Source organism: Vulpes lagopus, chromosome 21 (genome assembly GCF_018345385.1).
Source record: "Vulpes lagopus strain Blue_001 chromosome 21, ASM1834538v1, whole genome shotgun sequence".
Lineage (NCBI taxonomy): Eukaryota > Metazoa > Chordata > Mammalia > Carnivora > Canidae > Vulpes > Vulpes lagopus.
In genome coordinates this window covers 42,251,813-42,269,790 of record NC_054844.1, presented here as the reverse complement: position 1 = coordinate 42,269,790, position 17,978 = coordinate 42,251,813, and the positions used below count along the sequence as shown (strand labels likewise).

General features: G+C 46.6%; 1 protein-coding gene across 3 annotated transcripts in view; it reads right to left on the bottom strand.

Moving 5' to 3' along the window:
* The window catches only part of SLC4A8 (solute carrier family 4 member 8), a 73,937-nt gene extending 58,223 nt beyond the window's left edge, over nucleotides 1–15,714 (bottom strand). For 2 of the 3 annotated variants that reach the window (XM_041736638.1, XM_041736639.1), the window contains exons 1-2: nucleotides 15,538–15,714; nucleotides 2,856–2,937 (exon numbers count right to left, since the gene is read on the bottom strand). In XM_041736638.1, coding sequence (XP_041592572.1) covers nucleotides 2,856–2,937; nucleotides 15,538–15,696 — 241 coding nt within the window. In that variant the 5' untranslated portion in view covers nucleotides 15,697–15,714. The remainder of the gene's footprint in view (nucleotides 1–2,855; nucleotides 2,938–15,537) is intronic. The other variant, XM_041736641.1, reaches the window with a different exon arrangement.
* Nucleotides 15,715–17,978: the final 2,264 nt, after the last annotated feature.

Here is a 17,978-nt window from a genome sequence, read left to right as displayed (position 1 = left end):
TCTAATAGTTATTCAGGAATAGTGATGTGCCAGGAAAAAAAAAAAATGGAAAAAACCATTTCTGAAACTAAAACAACCGTTCCATGTCCTTCTGGGAGTGGGAGGGTCCACTGAAGTACATCATGGACTATTGCTCTTTGTGAGTTTATCTTGGGAAATCTGTTCTAATACTTGCTTTGGACGCTTCTCATATGTAAAAAGAAGCAATGTCATGGTTTAATGCACCTTCTCCTACTGATGGAATTAACTTATGCAAAAAGACCCACATTTACAAAAGTCTGTAACAATGTCCAGAGACTAAATCTCTGAAGTAGTTCTGAAAAGGGGGATCGTTACATTATGTGGAGCAGAGGGTATGGAATAAAGGGGAAGGAAGAACCAGGGATTTATCTACAGTCACAGAACCCTATATCATGGCATACACTTTGAATCAGAATACAATCTACTTCTGTCTTCTATCAAAGTGGGACTGACTTTATTTCAACCCTTCAAGAAATGACACCACCCTAGGTACACCTGAGTCCTAGGGCCTCCCTCACAGTGAGTCAGGGTAGAGCCCCCAACATGACCAAGCCTACAGCAAATCCCAGCTCTCCCTCTTCTCCTCCCTGGAGCTGCCCTAGAACCACATCAGGCCTGAGAAGCGGAAACCATTTGTCCTCCATGTGCCAACTGTGCTTTATTTAAAAAGGGCTAACATCAATAAGATTCTAGTTTTCAAAAAGCTCTATGTATGAAGGATCATTTCTTATCCCCTACAAATGACATCATAGACAGCTTTCTTTTATAGCAAAATGGTGAGTGCATGAAGAACAGATGACGCCGTCTTGAAAAGAAGCCCCAGTTGCCAATTACTCAGCTGGCCTCTGTGGATGGAGCCCAGGCCTCAGGACCCAAGAGAACTTACCCATGTTCACTGGCCTACTCCCAAGCAGACAAGAGTGTTCATAGGTGGTTAGTTACCTCCTTGCTGAGGGCAAAGGTCTGGTAGGCCCAGACAATTAAACTGAGAACACCAGTGCCCTCAGGGTGCAGTGAGAGGCAACAGGATGATCAGAGTAGAAGGACGGGTAGGGCAATATGATAAATATTCATATGATGCTTATAGCATATAAAAATGTTCATGTGACGGAGCAAGATGTTGAGGCTGGGTGGTTAATGCCGAGTACTGTCCTCCCTTGCAGGCAGTGTGGGGGAACAGAAAGAACAGAATTCCATCCCAATCTCACCTGCCATTAGGCTAAATGACCATGAGCAATTTCTCCACAGGTAAAATAGGGATGGTACCCACCGGCCCGGGCTGCTGCGAAGATGAAAAAGACAACTTGTTCGAAATGCTTCATCGAATGCCTAACACCCAAGGGGCATTCCATAAATGTTAGCCTCCCACCTCCACACCCTTTCCTCCCTTTCTCCCAGTTGCGGAAACCCACACTGGCTCTTCTTCCATCTGGTCAGAATAACTTGGAAAACTTGACCTTGATCTATCCAAACTCCACTGACCTCCAGAAGCCACCCACAGAAGTTCTCATGGTAACAGACCCAGAGGCTGAATCAGCCTCTACAGCTTCCACTCTCCCCATCCAAAGGACAAGTTTGCTCTGGGGATTATACAACTTTGATGAAAAAACGTCACGAGAACAAGCAGTACCGCGAGAACATTTTACATGCTGTCTCAGTCACTAGAAAGTTGCTGTATCATAGCCATTGCAGGGGATACTGCAGAGATTTCACAAAGGCTTTTGAGCCAAATGTGGGTTCTCATTAAAGCTATACTGGACACGAGCCTTTGTCTAATAAAACTGAGCATCGTCACTTATCAGGAAACCAGGCCCTACGGAAAAAAGGAAAGCAGAAGACAGCACCAATGTGCTGGAACTAAGGGTTGGACAGGGGAAAAGAAGGTCAAGGGAAACTACACAGAGCATATCAATAAAAATGACTCTTCTTTCCCTTCCACTTTCGCTGGGTGTTTTTAAAATACAGCTCTGTGCTACGAATTCCTAAAGAATACGTTACAGGTGTGTGTGTTTTCTCTTGTCTTGTTTAGATGAAAACATCAGGCAGAAACGGGTATAATTAGAATGGGAAGAGCAAATATCGGGGATGGGGTAAACTGAATAATATAACCAAACTGAATATAACAAATCTGATCTTAAAAACTATTTGTATTTTATTCCCTTTTAAAATTGTGTATAAATTTACATTTATATTTGTAGGCAGTTGTCAAGAATTGACAAACTGATCTGAGTACTCTACATTCTCAAGGAATAGATCATTTATTAATATTTATGCCGGACTTTATAGTACCCAAAGCATTGTCTCACATGGTATTAGATCCTAAGAGTGAGGTATTAATATCTCCACTTTTTAAATTGAATTATAACTAACGTACAGTGTTGTGTTCATTTTACGCGTACAACATGATTTAACAATTCTATGCGTTACTCAGCGCTCGTCACAGTAAGTGTAGTCCCCATCTGTCACCAAACAACATTATTACAATATTATTGACTATATTCCCTATGCCATACTTCTCATCTCCACGACTTATTTATTTTATAACTGGAAGTTTGTATCTCTTAATCCCCTTTATCTATTTCACCCATTGCTTCCTCTCCACCTCCCATCCCTCTGGCAACCACCAGTTTGTTCTCTGCATTAATATCCCTACTTTTATTTAATAGATAAGGACATAGAGCCTACGGGGAATGAACTGATTTTCCCCCAAAGTCCTACAGCTAGTAAGAAAGAGAGGGCTCCAACTCAGGCCTTCGGATGGCAAAGCTCTCCTCCCACACCAGGCTGCTCTCAATAATTCTCCCCCGTCACGCACACAAAACCACAGTTCTTACCTTCCAACTCCTCCTTCTCATAGTGAATGTTGAGAATTGTACTGGTCCCACCCTGATCCACCACAGCTTCTTCATCTGGTCTCTGTTAAAACATAATTAAGTAGCCCCAGTAATATTAAGTCATTCATTCAAACATTCATTTAAGTTGCACATGTATGCCAGACCCTTTGGGCAACCCTTGGGGGAGCAAATACCATGGCTTACATATGTTTTTCATTTGAACTTCACATTAACTTTGGGACACAAACATGACAGCCATTCTTTCTCATTTTATAAAAGAGCAGCCTGAGACTCAGAGAAAATGAAGTAATTATTGCTCAAGGGCACAAATGTGGTAAAAGGCAGAGGTGGGACTGAACTCAGGTCTTGTGACTGCAGATCTCATGCCTTTTCCAACTCCCCCCTCCACCTGTACAAGTGGATAATACATCTGCATTTTCTAAGTGGTGCCAACCACATCATTTCATTTAGTGTAAATTGGTCTCCTCAACCTCTACAGTATTTCAGCCTCTTGTCCTTGAAATTCTCCATCTTTTTCCTCTGATCAAGTCTCCCCTCTCTCAACCAAAGGCTCATCTTCTTCCTCTAACCATAATTCCCAAGCAAGAGCACTCTACCTTTTGTTTCCCTCACTTGAGTCTAAAACTTCAACAGTAGCCAGAAACTATTGACTCAGTATTTGATAAACTATTGAGATGGGAACCGCAAGATCCATGTGCCTAAAACCAAACTAATCTTTCCAAAACTAGCACTCTGTGCTCATTTACTTATGCTTACCCTGGCACCATCATTCCTTAGTCCACGTTTGAAATCTCAAGTGTATTTATTTATCCATTCCATGTATATTGAGTGCCCATCACATGCCGTTGGGGAGATCATTTTCTCCCTTATTGAGTCTTCTTTTGCAATTTCTCTTGAATCCACTCTCATGTCTCATCTACTCTAGGGCACTCTCCAGCCCCTTCAGTCATACTGGACATGTTTTCAGTTCTGGAACCACACTTACTTTCTTCCTTGAGTGTTGCTCCCTCTGCCTAGAGCTATCACCCTCTCCCTGCTATCCTCACCTCCACCACCAGCAACCCATACTTATTCATCCTACAGATCTCAGCCTCAATGCACTTCCTTGAAAGACTTCCTTGACTGGCCTCATCTGAACCAAGCTAGGTCCCTCCATTTATATGCCCTCATAGCACACTGTACTTCTCCTTCATAATGAAATGTCTCTTCTCAAGCGAAGGACCCTTGTCTGTCTTCCTCACCAATGTTTCCCCAGCATCCTACACAGACTTTTCACATAGTAGGGACTTAATAATTCTTTGTTAAAATAATGAATATAATGGCACCTGCCTTATCAAGACCCTGAATTATTTTTTAAAAATCTGAACTGATTTTCCCGCCAATCTATTTCTCTTATCAAACCTGCAGTCAAGTTCACCGATCTCATGGGCACTGTGCACATTCACGCTTTCATGCCTTTGTTCACATGTTCTGTCACCTAATGCGCCCCACCCCATCCCCAACTCTTCACTAAATCCGGACCACCTTCTAGATCCTGCTCAAATCTCCAGCTTACTGTCCTAATTTTACTCTTTTTTCCTTTTCAGTTATTATCTATGTCCCCAAATAAGGCAACCCTGAATGTAAAGCAGTCCATTTTCCTAATGAGAAGACTCAAAAAAATTTTTGAGGGCAACTTGAATAAACCAGTTTTTAAGTAAGTAGATGAAAGTCAAATGTCTACATAGATATGCTACTCTTTTTTTAATTCAAGTATATTTCTATTTCTTTTTTTTATTCAAGTATAATTAACATACGTGTTAAATTAGCTTCAAGTGTATAATATGATTCGAAACTTCCACACATTACACAGTGCTCATCAAGGTAAGTGTATTCTTAAATCTCTTTATCTTTTTCACCCATCCTCTTGGCAACCACCAATTTGTTTTCCGTATTTAAGAGTCTGACGTTTTTTGTTTGTCTCTTTTAACTGTTCATTTGTTTTGTTTCTTAAATTCTACATATGAGTGAGATCATATGGTATTTTTCTTTCTCTGACTTGTTTCACTTAGCATGATACCTCCCAAGTCTATCCATGTTGTTGCAAACAGCAAGATTTCATTCTTTTTTATGGCTGAGTAACAGTCCTCTGTGTGTGTGTCTGTGTGTGTGTGTGTGTGTGTATTTTATCTTATCATCTATTGATGACATTTGGGTTGCTTCCAATATTTATAGTATTTTATTTATGAATTTAGTTTATAGATATTTAAAATTACATATTATTTACTACTATGGAATAATCTTCAAGATATAATATCGTTTAAAAAGCAAGGTTGAGAAAATTGCTATAATTTGCTAACTTTTATCAAAGAAAAGGGTGTTGGGAGTACCTGGCTAGCTCAGTTGGTGGAGCATGGAACTCTTGATCATGGGGTCATGAGCTGAAGTCCCATGTTGGGCATAGATCCTACTTTAAAATAAACATATATTTTTGATACCTTTTTTCTTTTACATATATATTATATAGCATATATATAAGTATATATATATATATATGTATGTATGTTACAACATAAGCATCTGCTTATACTTAAAAACATATCAAGGAAGAATAAGCCATGAACAATTGTTTTGAATAGTTACCTACAGAGGAGTGAGGATTTAGGGTAGACTAGGAGACAAGGACAAAAAAAAAAAAACAGATATCTTTGAATATACCTGTTTTATAAATATCACACATAATTTTAAAACAAAACTAAAAAATTTTAAAGCAATTCCTAAGGGCACCTGGGTGGCTCAGTCAGGTAAGTGCCTGCCTCAGGTCATGGTCCCAGGGCCCTGGAATGGCGCCGCATCAGACTCCCTGCTCAGTGAGGAGTCTGCTTCTCCCAGCCCCCCTCTGCCTGGTGCTCCCCCTGCTTGTGCTCCCTCTCTCTCTCTCTGTCAAATAAATAAATAAAATCTTAAAAAAACAAAATAAAATAAAATCAATTCCCAGAAATGAGAAACGAGATGAAAGCAAATGACAAATTGATGATATAACTATTCCAAGAGAAATTATTCCAAGTAATGTTAAGATATAATAAATTGACTGAACATCCATAGGGGCATATACCCTAAAGACGAAAAGAATTTCAGAAGATCTTAAACTGCTTTTTAGTTACCTACTGGTGATAGTGTTGGTGCTTTCACTCTAAGACTGCTGTGCATTGTGAGATAAACAAATGAGTGATTATGTAAACTTGTTCTGTCACTCTCAATGTCACTGAAAACTGGCATTCTCTGCAGGGGTAAAAATACAGTCCTAAGATAGAAGTTAAGTAAAAACCATGTAGTCCTGGAGCACCTGGGTGGCTCAGCAGTTAAGCATCTGCCTTTGGCTCAAGGCATGATCTCGGGGTCCTGGGATCGAGTCCTGCATCGGGCTCCCCACAGGGAGCCTGCTTCTCCCTCTGCCTGTATCTCTGCCTCTCTTTCTGTGTCTCTGATGAATACATAAATAAAAATCTTTAAAAAAGAAAAAAGAAAAGAAAACATGTAGTCCTGAATTTGAATCAGATGTATCAATAAAAACATATATTTTAATCTTTAAATGTCTTTAAACTTCTAAATTTGCATTTTCTAGCTCTGTCCACTCAAAAGGCCTAAAAAAATGATCAGCCAAAAGCAATGAGCATTCTTAGCACCGAGATTGTGGTCTCTGAAAATGCCATTTTCTACTAAGAGGCACCCACAGACAACGAGGGTTGTGTCAAAAGGACTCAGGAGTCAACTTAAAGAGACCCCATGCTTTTTAGGATAATTTGAGTATCAACAAAAGTAGTAACTGCAAAAGATTAAATATATCAAATATGTTGAAATCCATGAGTTCACAATGTCACTCTAAAAATTAATTGGTTACCACTGGAGGATAATGCTAACAAGCCAACTCATTATGTTGAAAACTGCCAAAAATTTATCCTGGCTCTCCTATATAAATTGCACCATAGAGTAATAAGATAGAAGAAATGAGAGAAGTTTCTTATTATAGGAAAGAATAAATTTAAAAAGAACGTTAGAATTAGGACATCACCATTTTGCAATCCCTAATGGACTGCATTGATTTTCAACAGCCACTAACATCACAAAGAGGAACAACCAGACATTCTATGTCTCCTAATGGGAGGCCATATCACCACCCATTAGGTAATCTTAACAAATAAATTGTCCCTGAATCTGATCAAGCCTCTAAATCCAAATACCAATTTACTGACAATACAGTGAAACAGAGTTCCATGGAAAAACACCAGCAGGAGAATACAATCAACAAAATCCAAACTCTGGAAAACTATAGAACAAATCCTCGCCTACGCCTGCCCCTTTTTTAAAATAAATAATTGCAATAAGAGAAAGAGAGAGAGTAAGAAAGAAGGTGAAAGCAGGAATTTAAAAGAGATGACAAATCAATTTCAATGTGTGGACTCTATCTGAATCCTGATTCAAATAAACTGAAATATTTTTTAGTTTTTTTTAAAATAACTGTTTGAGACAATCAGAAATTTGAATATTGACTAGATCTTTAATTATATTAAAGAAACTGCTATGTTTTCCTCAGGTGATACTGTGCTTATTTTTTATAGAATTCTTATCTTTTTTGTATGGAATTGTTGAATCACTATATTATAAACCTAAAACTAATAAAACGTTGTACATTAACTATACTGAAATTAAATTTTTGAATTAAAAAAAGAATTCTTATCTTCCAGAGCAATACACACAGAACTATCTACAGATAACTGAAAGATTACAGATATGTAAAATAATATATTAACTTAGAAATGTTATTTTTTCACATTTTATAATTATTTAAAATTATCCAAAAATCTTCAAAAATATCTTTACCATCAATGGAAAGACTCATATAAAGTAAAAGAATAACATTTAGGCAGAAAAACTTGTCTTTATTTTATATTCATTATTTGTTAATCTAGCTTATCCTTTAGATCATGCATTTCCTGTGGTAGCAGCCACAATTTATCATCTTTATGTTCTTAAAGCCCAATATAGTAGCTTAACACTGTAAGTAGTTTGCACTCTTGTAAGTCCCAGAGGGGAGGTTCTGTGCCTATGTTCACCACTATGTACCTAGCAGCTATATAATGTCCGGTTTGTGTAAGTATCTAAAAATTGTGATGAATAAATATTTATTAGGGTTCTGAACTCTATCATATGATCATATATTTTCCCATAAAACTTCATATATATGTATACATATGAGTTTTGGTTTGTTTGTTTTATGAGTGATTTTTCACGTTGGCTTCTCCGTAGGTTTGTAATATCCAAAGGACAGGGACCCATGCGTTAACAATGCTTAGCACTCTCCACAGATACCCAGCACAGCATAGAACACAGCAGGAATCTGGAGGAAGTGGGTAGGGGAAGAGTGGGATCATTGATTTTATGACTCTAAGAACTATAAAAACAAAATATGGAGAGCAAGGTCAATCATCCCAAATACTCAGGTTGAAAAATCAACTTGTTTCTTTAACTGAGATTAGTTAACCACAGCAGAAATTCACTGAATTGTTCATCCACTTTCTTTGTCTTGCCAAAGAAAACAGAGCCACTGTCAAATACCATTAGCCAAAGCATTTGAAATGTCAGGCTTGAATGTGAATGTGTGGCCCTCATTTGGATGCCTGTTCAAATAAACCAACTGTTTAAAAAATTCTAAGACACTGACAGAAACTTAAACAACTAAATGGATGTTTGATTATATTAAGGAGTTATTGTTAATTTTTAAAAATAACAATAATATTGCGATATGGTAGTTATGTCATTTAAAAGAGTCCTTAATCTTTGGTGACACATACTGAAGTTTTTACTGATGAAATGATATGATGTCTGGGATTTGGAGAATGGATGGGGACATAATGAAACAAGCCAGGTCATGGGTACATGATGAGTTACTTTGCTATCTGCTTGAAATGCTCCATAAATTTCAAGTATATACAAAGTTTATTTAAAATCACAAAAAAATAGGAGCGCCTGGGATGGCTCAGTCAGTCGAGCATCTGCCTTCGGCTCAGGTCATGATCTCAGAGTCCTGGGATCAAACCTGTGTCAGGCTCCCTGCTCAGTGGGGACTCTGCTTCTCCCACTTCTCCCCGCTTGTGCTCTATCTCTGTCGTGATCTCTGTTTCTCTCTCTTGAATAAAGAAATAGAATTATTTAAAAAATGAAAAGAATATCGAGTCTCATGGGTCTGTGCTTGTTGCAGATTCCTCACCAGTTGGCTGTTACTGCCTCTGATACCATCATTATTTCTGGTAGAGAGAATTTCTCATCCACAGATTTCTAGGGTTCCCATGTATAGTCTTCAGGATTATGCGTGTGTGTGCATTTTTCTTGAGCAGGTCCATAACTTTCATCAGATTCTCAGAGAAGCTTGCGACTCAGAAAACCCTGGAATCATGAGAACCTCATTATATAAGTTTAGGAGAAAAAGGAAAGAAGGGAGGGAGGGAAAGAAGAAAGAACTGGAGACAAGGTGGTGTTTCTAAGTCTCCTCTTTTCCGTACTTCCCGCTAGCTCACTGACAACGACCCACCATGTAAATGTGAATTGATTTGGGTGCCCACCTCAAGGACGAGATAAGATAAAAAGAACTAAGGAGGTTAAATACACATTAGAACACTGACATTGCAGGGCACATCTTATTATAAGCCTTGAGAAATGAATGAATTATACCTGAGTAGCAGACCAGATTCTTTCTTACAGTTAATGGACAAATTAAAAGGCAGGGGCAGGGCTGAGTCTCACATAATGGCTCCAGCTCCTGGAAGCAGCCTCAGAGGCTGCAGGGGAGGGGGAAGGCAGCAGAGGGTGGAGCCCACCTTGAGCCCTCTCCCTGACTCATGCCCCCTGCAGCGCCACTCTGGCCCTGCGGGTGGTGGACCTGCCAAACTCAACTCCCCCTTCTATCCTACAGTTAGTCTCAGGCTTTTCACCTCCAAAGACCCCTTTCATCTTTTTTTCCTAAGGATCGATGTTCTCAGAGATTGTACCGTAACACCGTTATAGCCCTCTACCCTCCCATCCTCACCCCAGACAAGAAAGAGTCAAGCATTTATTGAGCTACATCTAACCATTTTTAAAACAACAAATATAGAAGTGACTTCCAGGGCTTCTGATCAGCAAACTGAGTTGATACAGTATCAGGAACAAATATTTACTGAGCACTTCCTATACGTCTGTTACCCCACTTAATCCTTACAGCAATCTTAAATTAAGCCTAAGGAAGATCACACAAGAGCTAAGTAGGATAGGAGGAACTCAAACTCAAGCCTCTCTATATTCTTCTTAATATATGCTAATATTGCCAAAAGCAAAAAACCCAGTTATTTCAGAGAGCCCAGGTCACCTAATCATGCATTAATGTCCACAGCGCGAGATCCACGGTATCACCATCTTAAATCCTTAGTGTGCCAGAACCTGGTACTTGAAACTTGCACTTTGCCTTTCCCTGAGCAGACTTCCAAGAGTTCTCCAGCTCATTCACTTCCATCCTCCTCTTCAGCCAGCAAGGTCTCTGAGTTCTGGGCTCCCTGTACACCCTTGTCAGTGACTCCGGCCCACTCATGCCCATCTGCCTAATGCCCTCAATTTGACTTCCTCGCTGAATTCAGACTGCTTTGGCAGGAAAAAAAAGGTTCCCCAAGGACTTGTGCAGCTGTTCTGGACCTCCTCTCAGTGGCCGTGGGCTCCTGAATACCTGTGAGCTTCCTATTCTGACTCTTTAGCAGCCTTGAAGGGGGCCTCAGATTTCAAAGTAGCTCTGGTTTCTCGGTGATTCTTTTCTTGAACCTCACCTGGAGTCACTCCTGTTCGGTGTTCTGATTACTAGTTAGTACGCGGTGGTACGGAGAATAAATGGCCTCCTGATTAGGGTGGCAAATGGAAGTAAGGTTGCTAATCAGCTGAACGTCAAGTGAGGAGATTATCCTGGATTATCTGGTAGGCTCAACGAAATCACAAGGATCCCTAAAAGGTGGAAGGGGGGCGGAAGACCCTCTCATTCCTAGGATCCAAGGAATACAGGAAGTCCTCAGAGCTGAAGAAGTCACGCAAACAGCCTCCAGAAAGAACTAGAGCCCTGCCCACACTTGGATATAGCCCAGTGAGAGCTGCGTTGGACTTGAGACACACAGAACTAGGAGATAATCAACGTGTGTCGTTTTAAGTCACAAAATCTGTGGTAATGTGCTATGCTGGTAAGAGAAACGAAATCACACATGTGGTTCCCTAACTACCAAGACCAGAGTAAGCTTATTAGTACCTTATGTGAAACAGCCAACCTCTGCATTATCCAAGATTTGTTGCTGTTACCTGGCAGCGGATCTAAGGTAAACATGGTTGCTTCCTGCGTCCTGATCAGTACGTGGTAATCTTGACCGAGAGCCCTGTCTACCCTGCCAAGGCAAACCTGAGCTAAAGCAATTATCTGCAGATTCTGAAGGAAGTAGATTGGCACCCCGAATGGTCCCCCAGACTACCTCGATTCTCCGCTTAGCAGGACAGCCCACATCTCTCCTACTGAAGCTCCCCAGTAGAGCTGGTAAAGCCAAGCACAGAGAATGCTCACAGTTCCCCCCACCCACCCACCCACCCCCCCACACACACACGCGCGGGAAAAGAACACCTAGTGTGTGTTGGGAGACGGTGGAGGAATAAGCATCGTACACTGGAGCGTAGGAGAGGAGAAACTGCTATGGTTGATACTTTCATTCAATCCCATTCAGCAAATGTTTACTGGGCTCGGACACACGCCAGGCATTAGGTGCTAGCGTTCAGGTCTCCTCGGGAAGTCCTGGCCAGGAGTTTTCTCAGGTCCACAGAAGGTATGGAACGTGACTGTCTTCTCATCAGCCGTCATCCCCAACTATCACCCACTTCCCAGGGCTTGGTTTTCTAAAGGTTTCTGTAGAATGTTCCATTCTGAGCAGGCTTGATTCACATAAAGCCTAGGTAACCACCCAAACTCACTTGCTCCCCTCTCCGCCACTGACACCACGCCTCAACGTGCCTGTATCAAGTGCTGATGGTTTGCACCACGCCAGGCTTCTCCTCCAGCACTTCTTTCTGCTCAGTTCTGCAAGTGCTGGTCAGGAGAACGTTGAAGATACAAGATGTCCTCAGCTCCAGTCCAAGCTAGAGGCTCTCCCTAAAGCTCTCTGATCTTCTTCCTCCCTGACCACCTGGCCCCTTTAAGAGCTCGTTGACTCCTTAGCTTTTACGTACCACCTCCAGAGATCTCATCAAAATTGGGTAGCACAGGCCCTCATTGAGACATCCTACCCGACAGCCTCCTAGCTGGCCTCCTCAGTCCAGTCTCCGCCCAACCCAAAACACCCTTTGTACACCTTGCCATACATCTTCCCAAACACTCATTAAGGCTCACGCCAAGCCACACTGGTCTAGGTTTCAAAGACACAAACTACAGTCTTGCAGAGGGATTAAAGGCACATCCCCCGGAGACTGTGGGCATTGGGAGCAGAGAAGACCGAGTGACGAATTCTGACAGTGACACAGAGCCGGACCTTGAAAGCTAAATGGAATATTCTAGGTGAAGAGGAGGGGAAAGAGTTCCCAGCTGGAACACCTGAGCAAAGGCACAGCCACACACAAGGGAGAGCTGTTGTGTGACCAGGCAATGGGCACCTGATGCTCTGTGCTAATCCTGACAAGACCATGAGCTCCTCAAGGAGAAGCACGTCGGCTCGGGAAGTCACTCATTCGCTCACCCAACCGAGCCCCTATGTTGCGTGACAAGACTTCCTGCCTGGCGCTTGTCCCCATACAGCTTCTACTCAGAAAGGTAATAATGAGATGGAACAAGAACACTTCAGGTAAGTCAGAAGAGCCATTACCATCTACAACAGGATCACGTGAGAGAGTGACTGCGGGTGGACGTGAGGGGAAGCCACTCTGAGGAGGCAACACTGGAGCTGAGTCACCAAAGAGCCTGGAGAGAATCATGCCCTAGGCAGAGAGAACAAGAGCAAAGGTCCTGAAGCACGCAGGAGCTTGCCATATTGAAGACACAGGAAGAACCCACAGCAGAGGTGCAGGACGAGAGGCCTGAAGCTCGGGGGGCCGCGCTCAGGCGCTGGGAAGCCTCGGAAGGGTCTCAAGATAGGAACGGGCGTGACCTGTGTTTTTAAAAGCTCTCTGGCTGCCAGGTGGAAAGTGGACAGTAGAAGCAGAGACAGGGACGCCTGGGGGGCTCAGCAGTTAGCGCCCGCCTTCGGCCCAGGGCGTGACCCCGGGGTCCCGGGATCGAGTCCCGCATCGGGCTCCCGGCATGGAGCCTGCTTCTGCCTCTGCCTGTGTCTCTGCCTCTCATGGATAAATAAATAAAATCTTATTAAAAAAAAAATAGAAGCAAGAGAGAAAGCAGAGGAGAGTAATCAAAAGGACGCGAGTAGAGTAATCAAAACCAGAGAAGACAGCCTAGACTTAATATATTTAGACGTGATGCCTAGAATCTTCGTTTACATCAAGTTACACAATCTCCTGGCTTTGCAAGGTCCATCCCCTGCAACAAACACACACACACACACAACCCAGCTGCACACAGAAGGCCTCATCGGTAAACTTCAATCGGTTGACTGTGTGTCCCCCAAGTCATCCCTATTTCCTTTCCTCCTCCTGCCCTCATTTCTTTTCCTCCCTAGATCTCAGGTACCCGCCTGCCCATCACCTGACTCAGCCTTCAAGAGGTCCTACAGCTTCTGCTCTATTCCTTTTCCTCTCCTCACCCCACCACCACGAAAGTTACACGAACTAGATGTGAAGATCATTATTTTTGATTCCACCCCAGAAGCACTCAGGCATCATCACGTTCACGGAGCACTAACAGAAGTTTATGGGTTATTACGATCTTGACAATACAACTGGTACACGTTCTGCATGTTAAGGACACTGTCTCCTCACACTCGTTCCAGCCTATTCTAGTCTCCCCACTGGAGCCGGAGAAATCTTTCACTAGGAGAACTTGATCATGGTCTCATTGGCACTTGCTCTCTCATACTACCCCCCCCCCAACTCTCATGCACTTGTGCTCTCTCTCACACTCTCTCTCTTCCTTCCCCTCCCTCCCTAAACCCCTTACGTGTCCTCCCCTTTTTCTTCAAATAAATCCCAACTTTCTCAGGATGGCCCATAGCGACCCCAGAGCGCATCTCACACCGCTCCCCCCCATAGCTTCCGGTGGCTCCAGGACACTGGCCGCCTTTCAGGCCCTCTACCTAGATGTGCTCCTTTCTGCTATTGTCCTTGTCTCCAATGTCCTTTGCTCTCCCTCTTCCCTCAGTTGACATTTTAGCCCTTAGATCCTTAATTCTCTTCCTTGGCAAACTCTCTTCTCATCTAAGACCAAGGCTGGAACCACTCAGAGCACTGCTTATCCTTCTTTCGAAACACTCTTCACGGTTCCAAATAATACATTTATTTGTGTGATTATTTGATTAAAAATAGTTATTTCTCCCCACCCACCAAGACAGGGAGCTCCAGGGGGGGCAAGAACATTGCCTATTTTTGCTCACGGCTGTATCCCCAACATACATTGAATACACTCAGCGGGTCTTGGGAGGATCAGATACGGAAAGATCTTCCAAAATCTTAGATATGGTTTTCATCATTTTTTGATGGAGCAAACAAACGAGGAATCATGGATCTTCTAGTGGCAAACCACTGCCAGCAAGAAGAGAGAGTCGGTGTCTGATGCCCATTTTGCTACGAACTTGGAATGCTTCCCCTGCCTCCCTACACAAACAATCGCTGACATCAACATGGCCCTTGTTTCCAAGGCCCATCATCCTTTCCTGGGAAGTCCCAGAGTCCTCCTCACAGCCCCCCACTTCTGGCTTGACCTTCTCCCTTCGATCTCTTCCCAGAGCGGTTAACTGGACCACCTGACTGCACAGGAAAGGGGGGGGTGAGAGTTCAATGAGCTGTTGTCACACAGTAAAGCCTCTCACAAAGAGCACCTCGCTTAGCCTTCAGGGCAACCCTGTGAGGTGGGCAAGGCCGCCATCCCCATCCCCATCCCCATCTTACTAGATGGAGAAACTGAGGCTCAAGGAGGCAAGCGACTTCCTCAAGGTCGCAAGGCCAGTGGAGGCAGGTGCAGGATTTGAGCCTTGCGGTCTCTGACCCCTAGTCCAGGGCTTTTTCTGCCACCTGCCACCTGCCACCCCAACGGCTGGGTCACCACTTACTCCCTTAATTGAACACCTGTTCGTGACCTCCCTGACCCCCCCCAGGTTGTCAGCTGTCGCCCCATGGACCCGAGGCAGTGGCAAGCCCCGAGCACACCGAGGGGTCTGGTCCAGCCTCCGCTCTTTCCAGCTCTTGCTCGCAGCCACTGGAGGAAGCAGAAGTCTCCAGAAAGGAAAACAACAAAGAGGAGACGTGCCCCCCGGGAGCACCGTCCGCGGCCACCTGTCCCCGTCCCTGGGGGGGGAGGTCCCCGCCCGCCTCGGGGTGCAGCGAGGCTCCCGCCCAAGGTCACCCGGTCGCGGCCCGCGCCCGCCCCCGCCGCCCGGGGCGCCCCCTGCTGTCCCGCGCGGGCCGGGCCTGGGCCTCGGGGCGCCGCGGGCCGGGCGGGGAGCGCGGGGGGCGGGCGCGGGGCGGGCCCTACCTGGTAGCGGAGGACGCCGTCGGGCTCGCCGCTGCCCGCGGGCATGGCGGGGCGGCCGGGGCTGCGGGGCTCCGGGCCCAGAGGCAGCAGCCCGCGCGCTCCCGTCGCCTCCCAGCCCGGCCGAGCGGCGCCCCCCCCCCGGAGCCCGCCGTCACCCATCTACCGCCGCCGCCTCCATTGCCGCCGGCCCGGGGGCCTCGCCGCAGCCAATGGGCGCGCGGCCTGGGCGGCCAATGAGCGCGCGGAGCACGGGAGGACGCCGCCGGCGGACCGGGGCTCCCGGGAGGGGGCGGGGGAGACGGCGGGGGGGCGGGACCGGGCTGCCGGGAGGGGGATGCGGGGGGAGGGGGATGCGGGGAGGGAGGGGGATGCGGGGGGAGGGGGGACCCGGGCTACCGGGAGGGGGATGCGGGGGGAGGGGGGACCCGGGCTACCGGGAGGGGGATGCGGGGGGAGGGGGGGACCCGGGCTACCGGGAGGGGGATGCGGGGGGAGGGGGGACCCGGGCTACCGGGAGGGGGATGCGGGGGGAGGGGGGACCCGGGCTGCCGGGAGGGGGATGCGGGGGGAGGGGGATGCGGGGAGGGAGGGGGATGCGGGGGGGAGGGGGATGCGGGGGGGAGGGGGGACCCGGGCTACCGGGAGGGGGATGCGGGGGGAGGGGGGATGCGGGCTACCGGGAGGGGGATGCGGGGGTAGGGGGGACCCGGGCTACCGGGAGGGGGATGCGGGGGGAGGGGGAGACGGGCTACCGGAGGGGGATGCGGGGGGAGGGGGGACCCGGGCTACCGGGAGGGGGATGCGGGGGGAGGGGGACCCGGGCTACCGGGAGGGGGATGCGGAGCGAGGGGAATGCGGGGAGGGAGGAGGGACCCGGGCTACCGGGAGGGGGATGCGGAGGGGAGAGAGGAGGGACCCGAGCTACCGGGAGGGGGAGGGGGGAGAGGGACGCCGGGGATGGGGGGCGGCTGGGCTATCGGGAGGGGGACGGGGGTAGGGATGGAGGGAGGGGGGCGGTACCTGGGCTACCTGGAGGGGGCTGCCCGGGAAGGGGCCGCGGGAGGAGGGGCGGGGAGGGGGGGCGGGCGGCGGTACCCGGGCTCCGGGGGACGCGGGGGAGGGGGCGGGGGAGGGCAGGGAGGGGAGGGGAGGGGCGGGCGGCGGTCCCCGGGCTAGGGGAGGGGGAGGGGGAGGGGCGGGCTGGGCGGCCGGGGAGGCGGCGGAGGAGGAGCCCGGGGAGCCTACCGCTCCGGGCCCGGTTGCCCGGGAAACCGCCGCCCTCCCTTCGGGGGCCTCTGGGCGTAAAGGTCCTCCCGACCGCTCGCTAGAAATTGAAAATCTCGTGCTATTTGCGGCCGCACCTGACCCTCGAAAACTGGGAAAGTGTCGCTTTTGTGTCTCTCTGATGTTATGACTTAGGTCAGGCCCCGGGGATTGCAGAGGGAAGCACCTGAGGAGGAGGGGACCGGCCTTCTGCAATTACTCGTTAAACTCGGATCCAGTGGCCAGATGAAAAGGGCGCTGAAGAGAAGCGGGCGGGCAGGGTCAGACCCCCCCAAGCTCACTACCACTCAGGTCTTCTCCCTGGGTCTTAGGTTGGCAGAGAAGAGTCACAAGAGTTGAGCCCAGGTTGATGGCTGAAATCATTCTGCAAGACCGCTTCCAACTTTTCCGAGAAATGATCTAAGGCAAATTATTATCCAACAACAGAACTACTGATCTAAGGCAAGGTTAGGAAATCACGAGTAATGCATTCAATTTGATTTGGACTTGAAAGCAAAGAGAGGCTGGCCACAATCCAACCAATCTTCCGTCCCCAAGAGGAGGCAAGGGGCCTTTTGCTTTACATGCAGTATCACAAAAGCCTGTAGGTGAGCCCATATTATTAGAGGGGGAAAAAACAGTCCAAAGGATTGTTGGCCTCCAAAGAAATTACGTTTGGAGAATATAGTCGGGTACATGGTACATTTCAACCCCTGCCTAGCACAACTTGCATTGGCCCTGACATTTGAAACAAGGTTGTGCTTCAGTGTCCCTGGGGCAGAGCCATATTTCTGATCTAAGGCCCCTGGTCCTGTTTCTGAGCCCAGGGGAGCCTGCTGCAAGACTCTGTCCCGGGACCCAGGGATCACAACCTGAACCAAAGGCAGACGCTCAACCCCTGAGCCACCCGGGTGCCCCTGCCCATCAAAATCTTAACCATCTTCCAAAGTCAATCTCAAAGGTTATCTCTTCCAAGAAACCTTTCTTTATCCCACTCCAACACCTCTTAGAGATATCGTCTCTCCCTTCTCTGAAGCCTCACAGGACTCCATACCTTTCTTATGACAGTTACCATGCTATGGTTATTTAAGTACTTCACGTATATGTTGACTTAACCTTACTATATAATATTGTAAGTTTTTTTAAGATAATTTTTTATGTCCTTCTGTACTCCACAG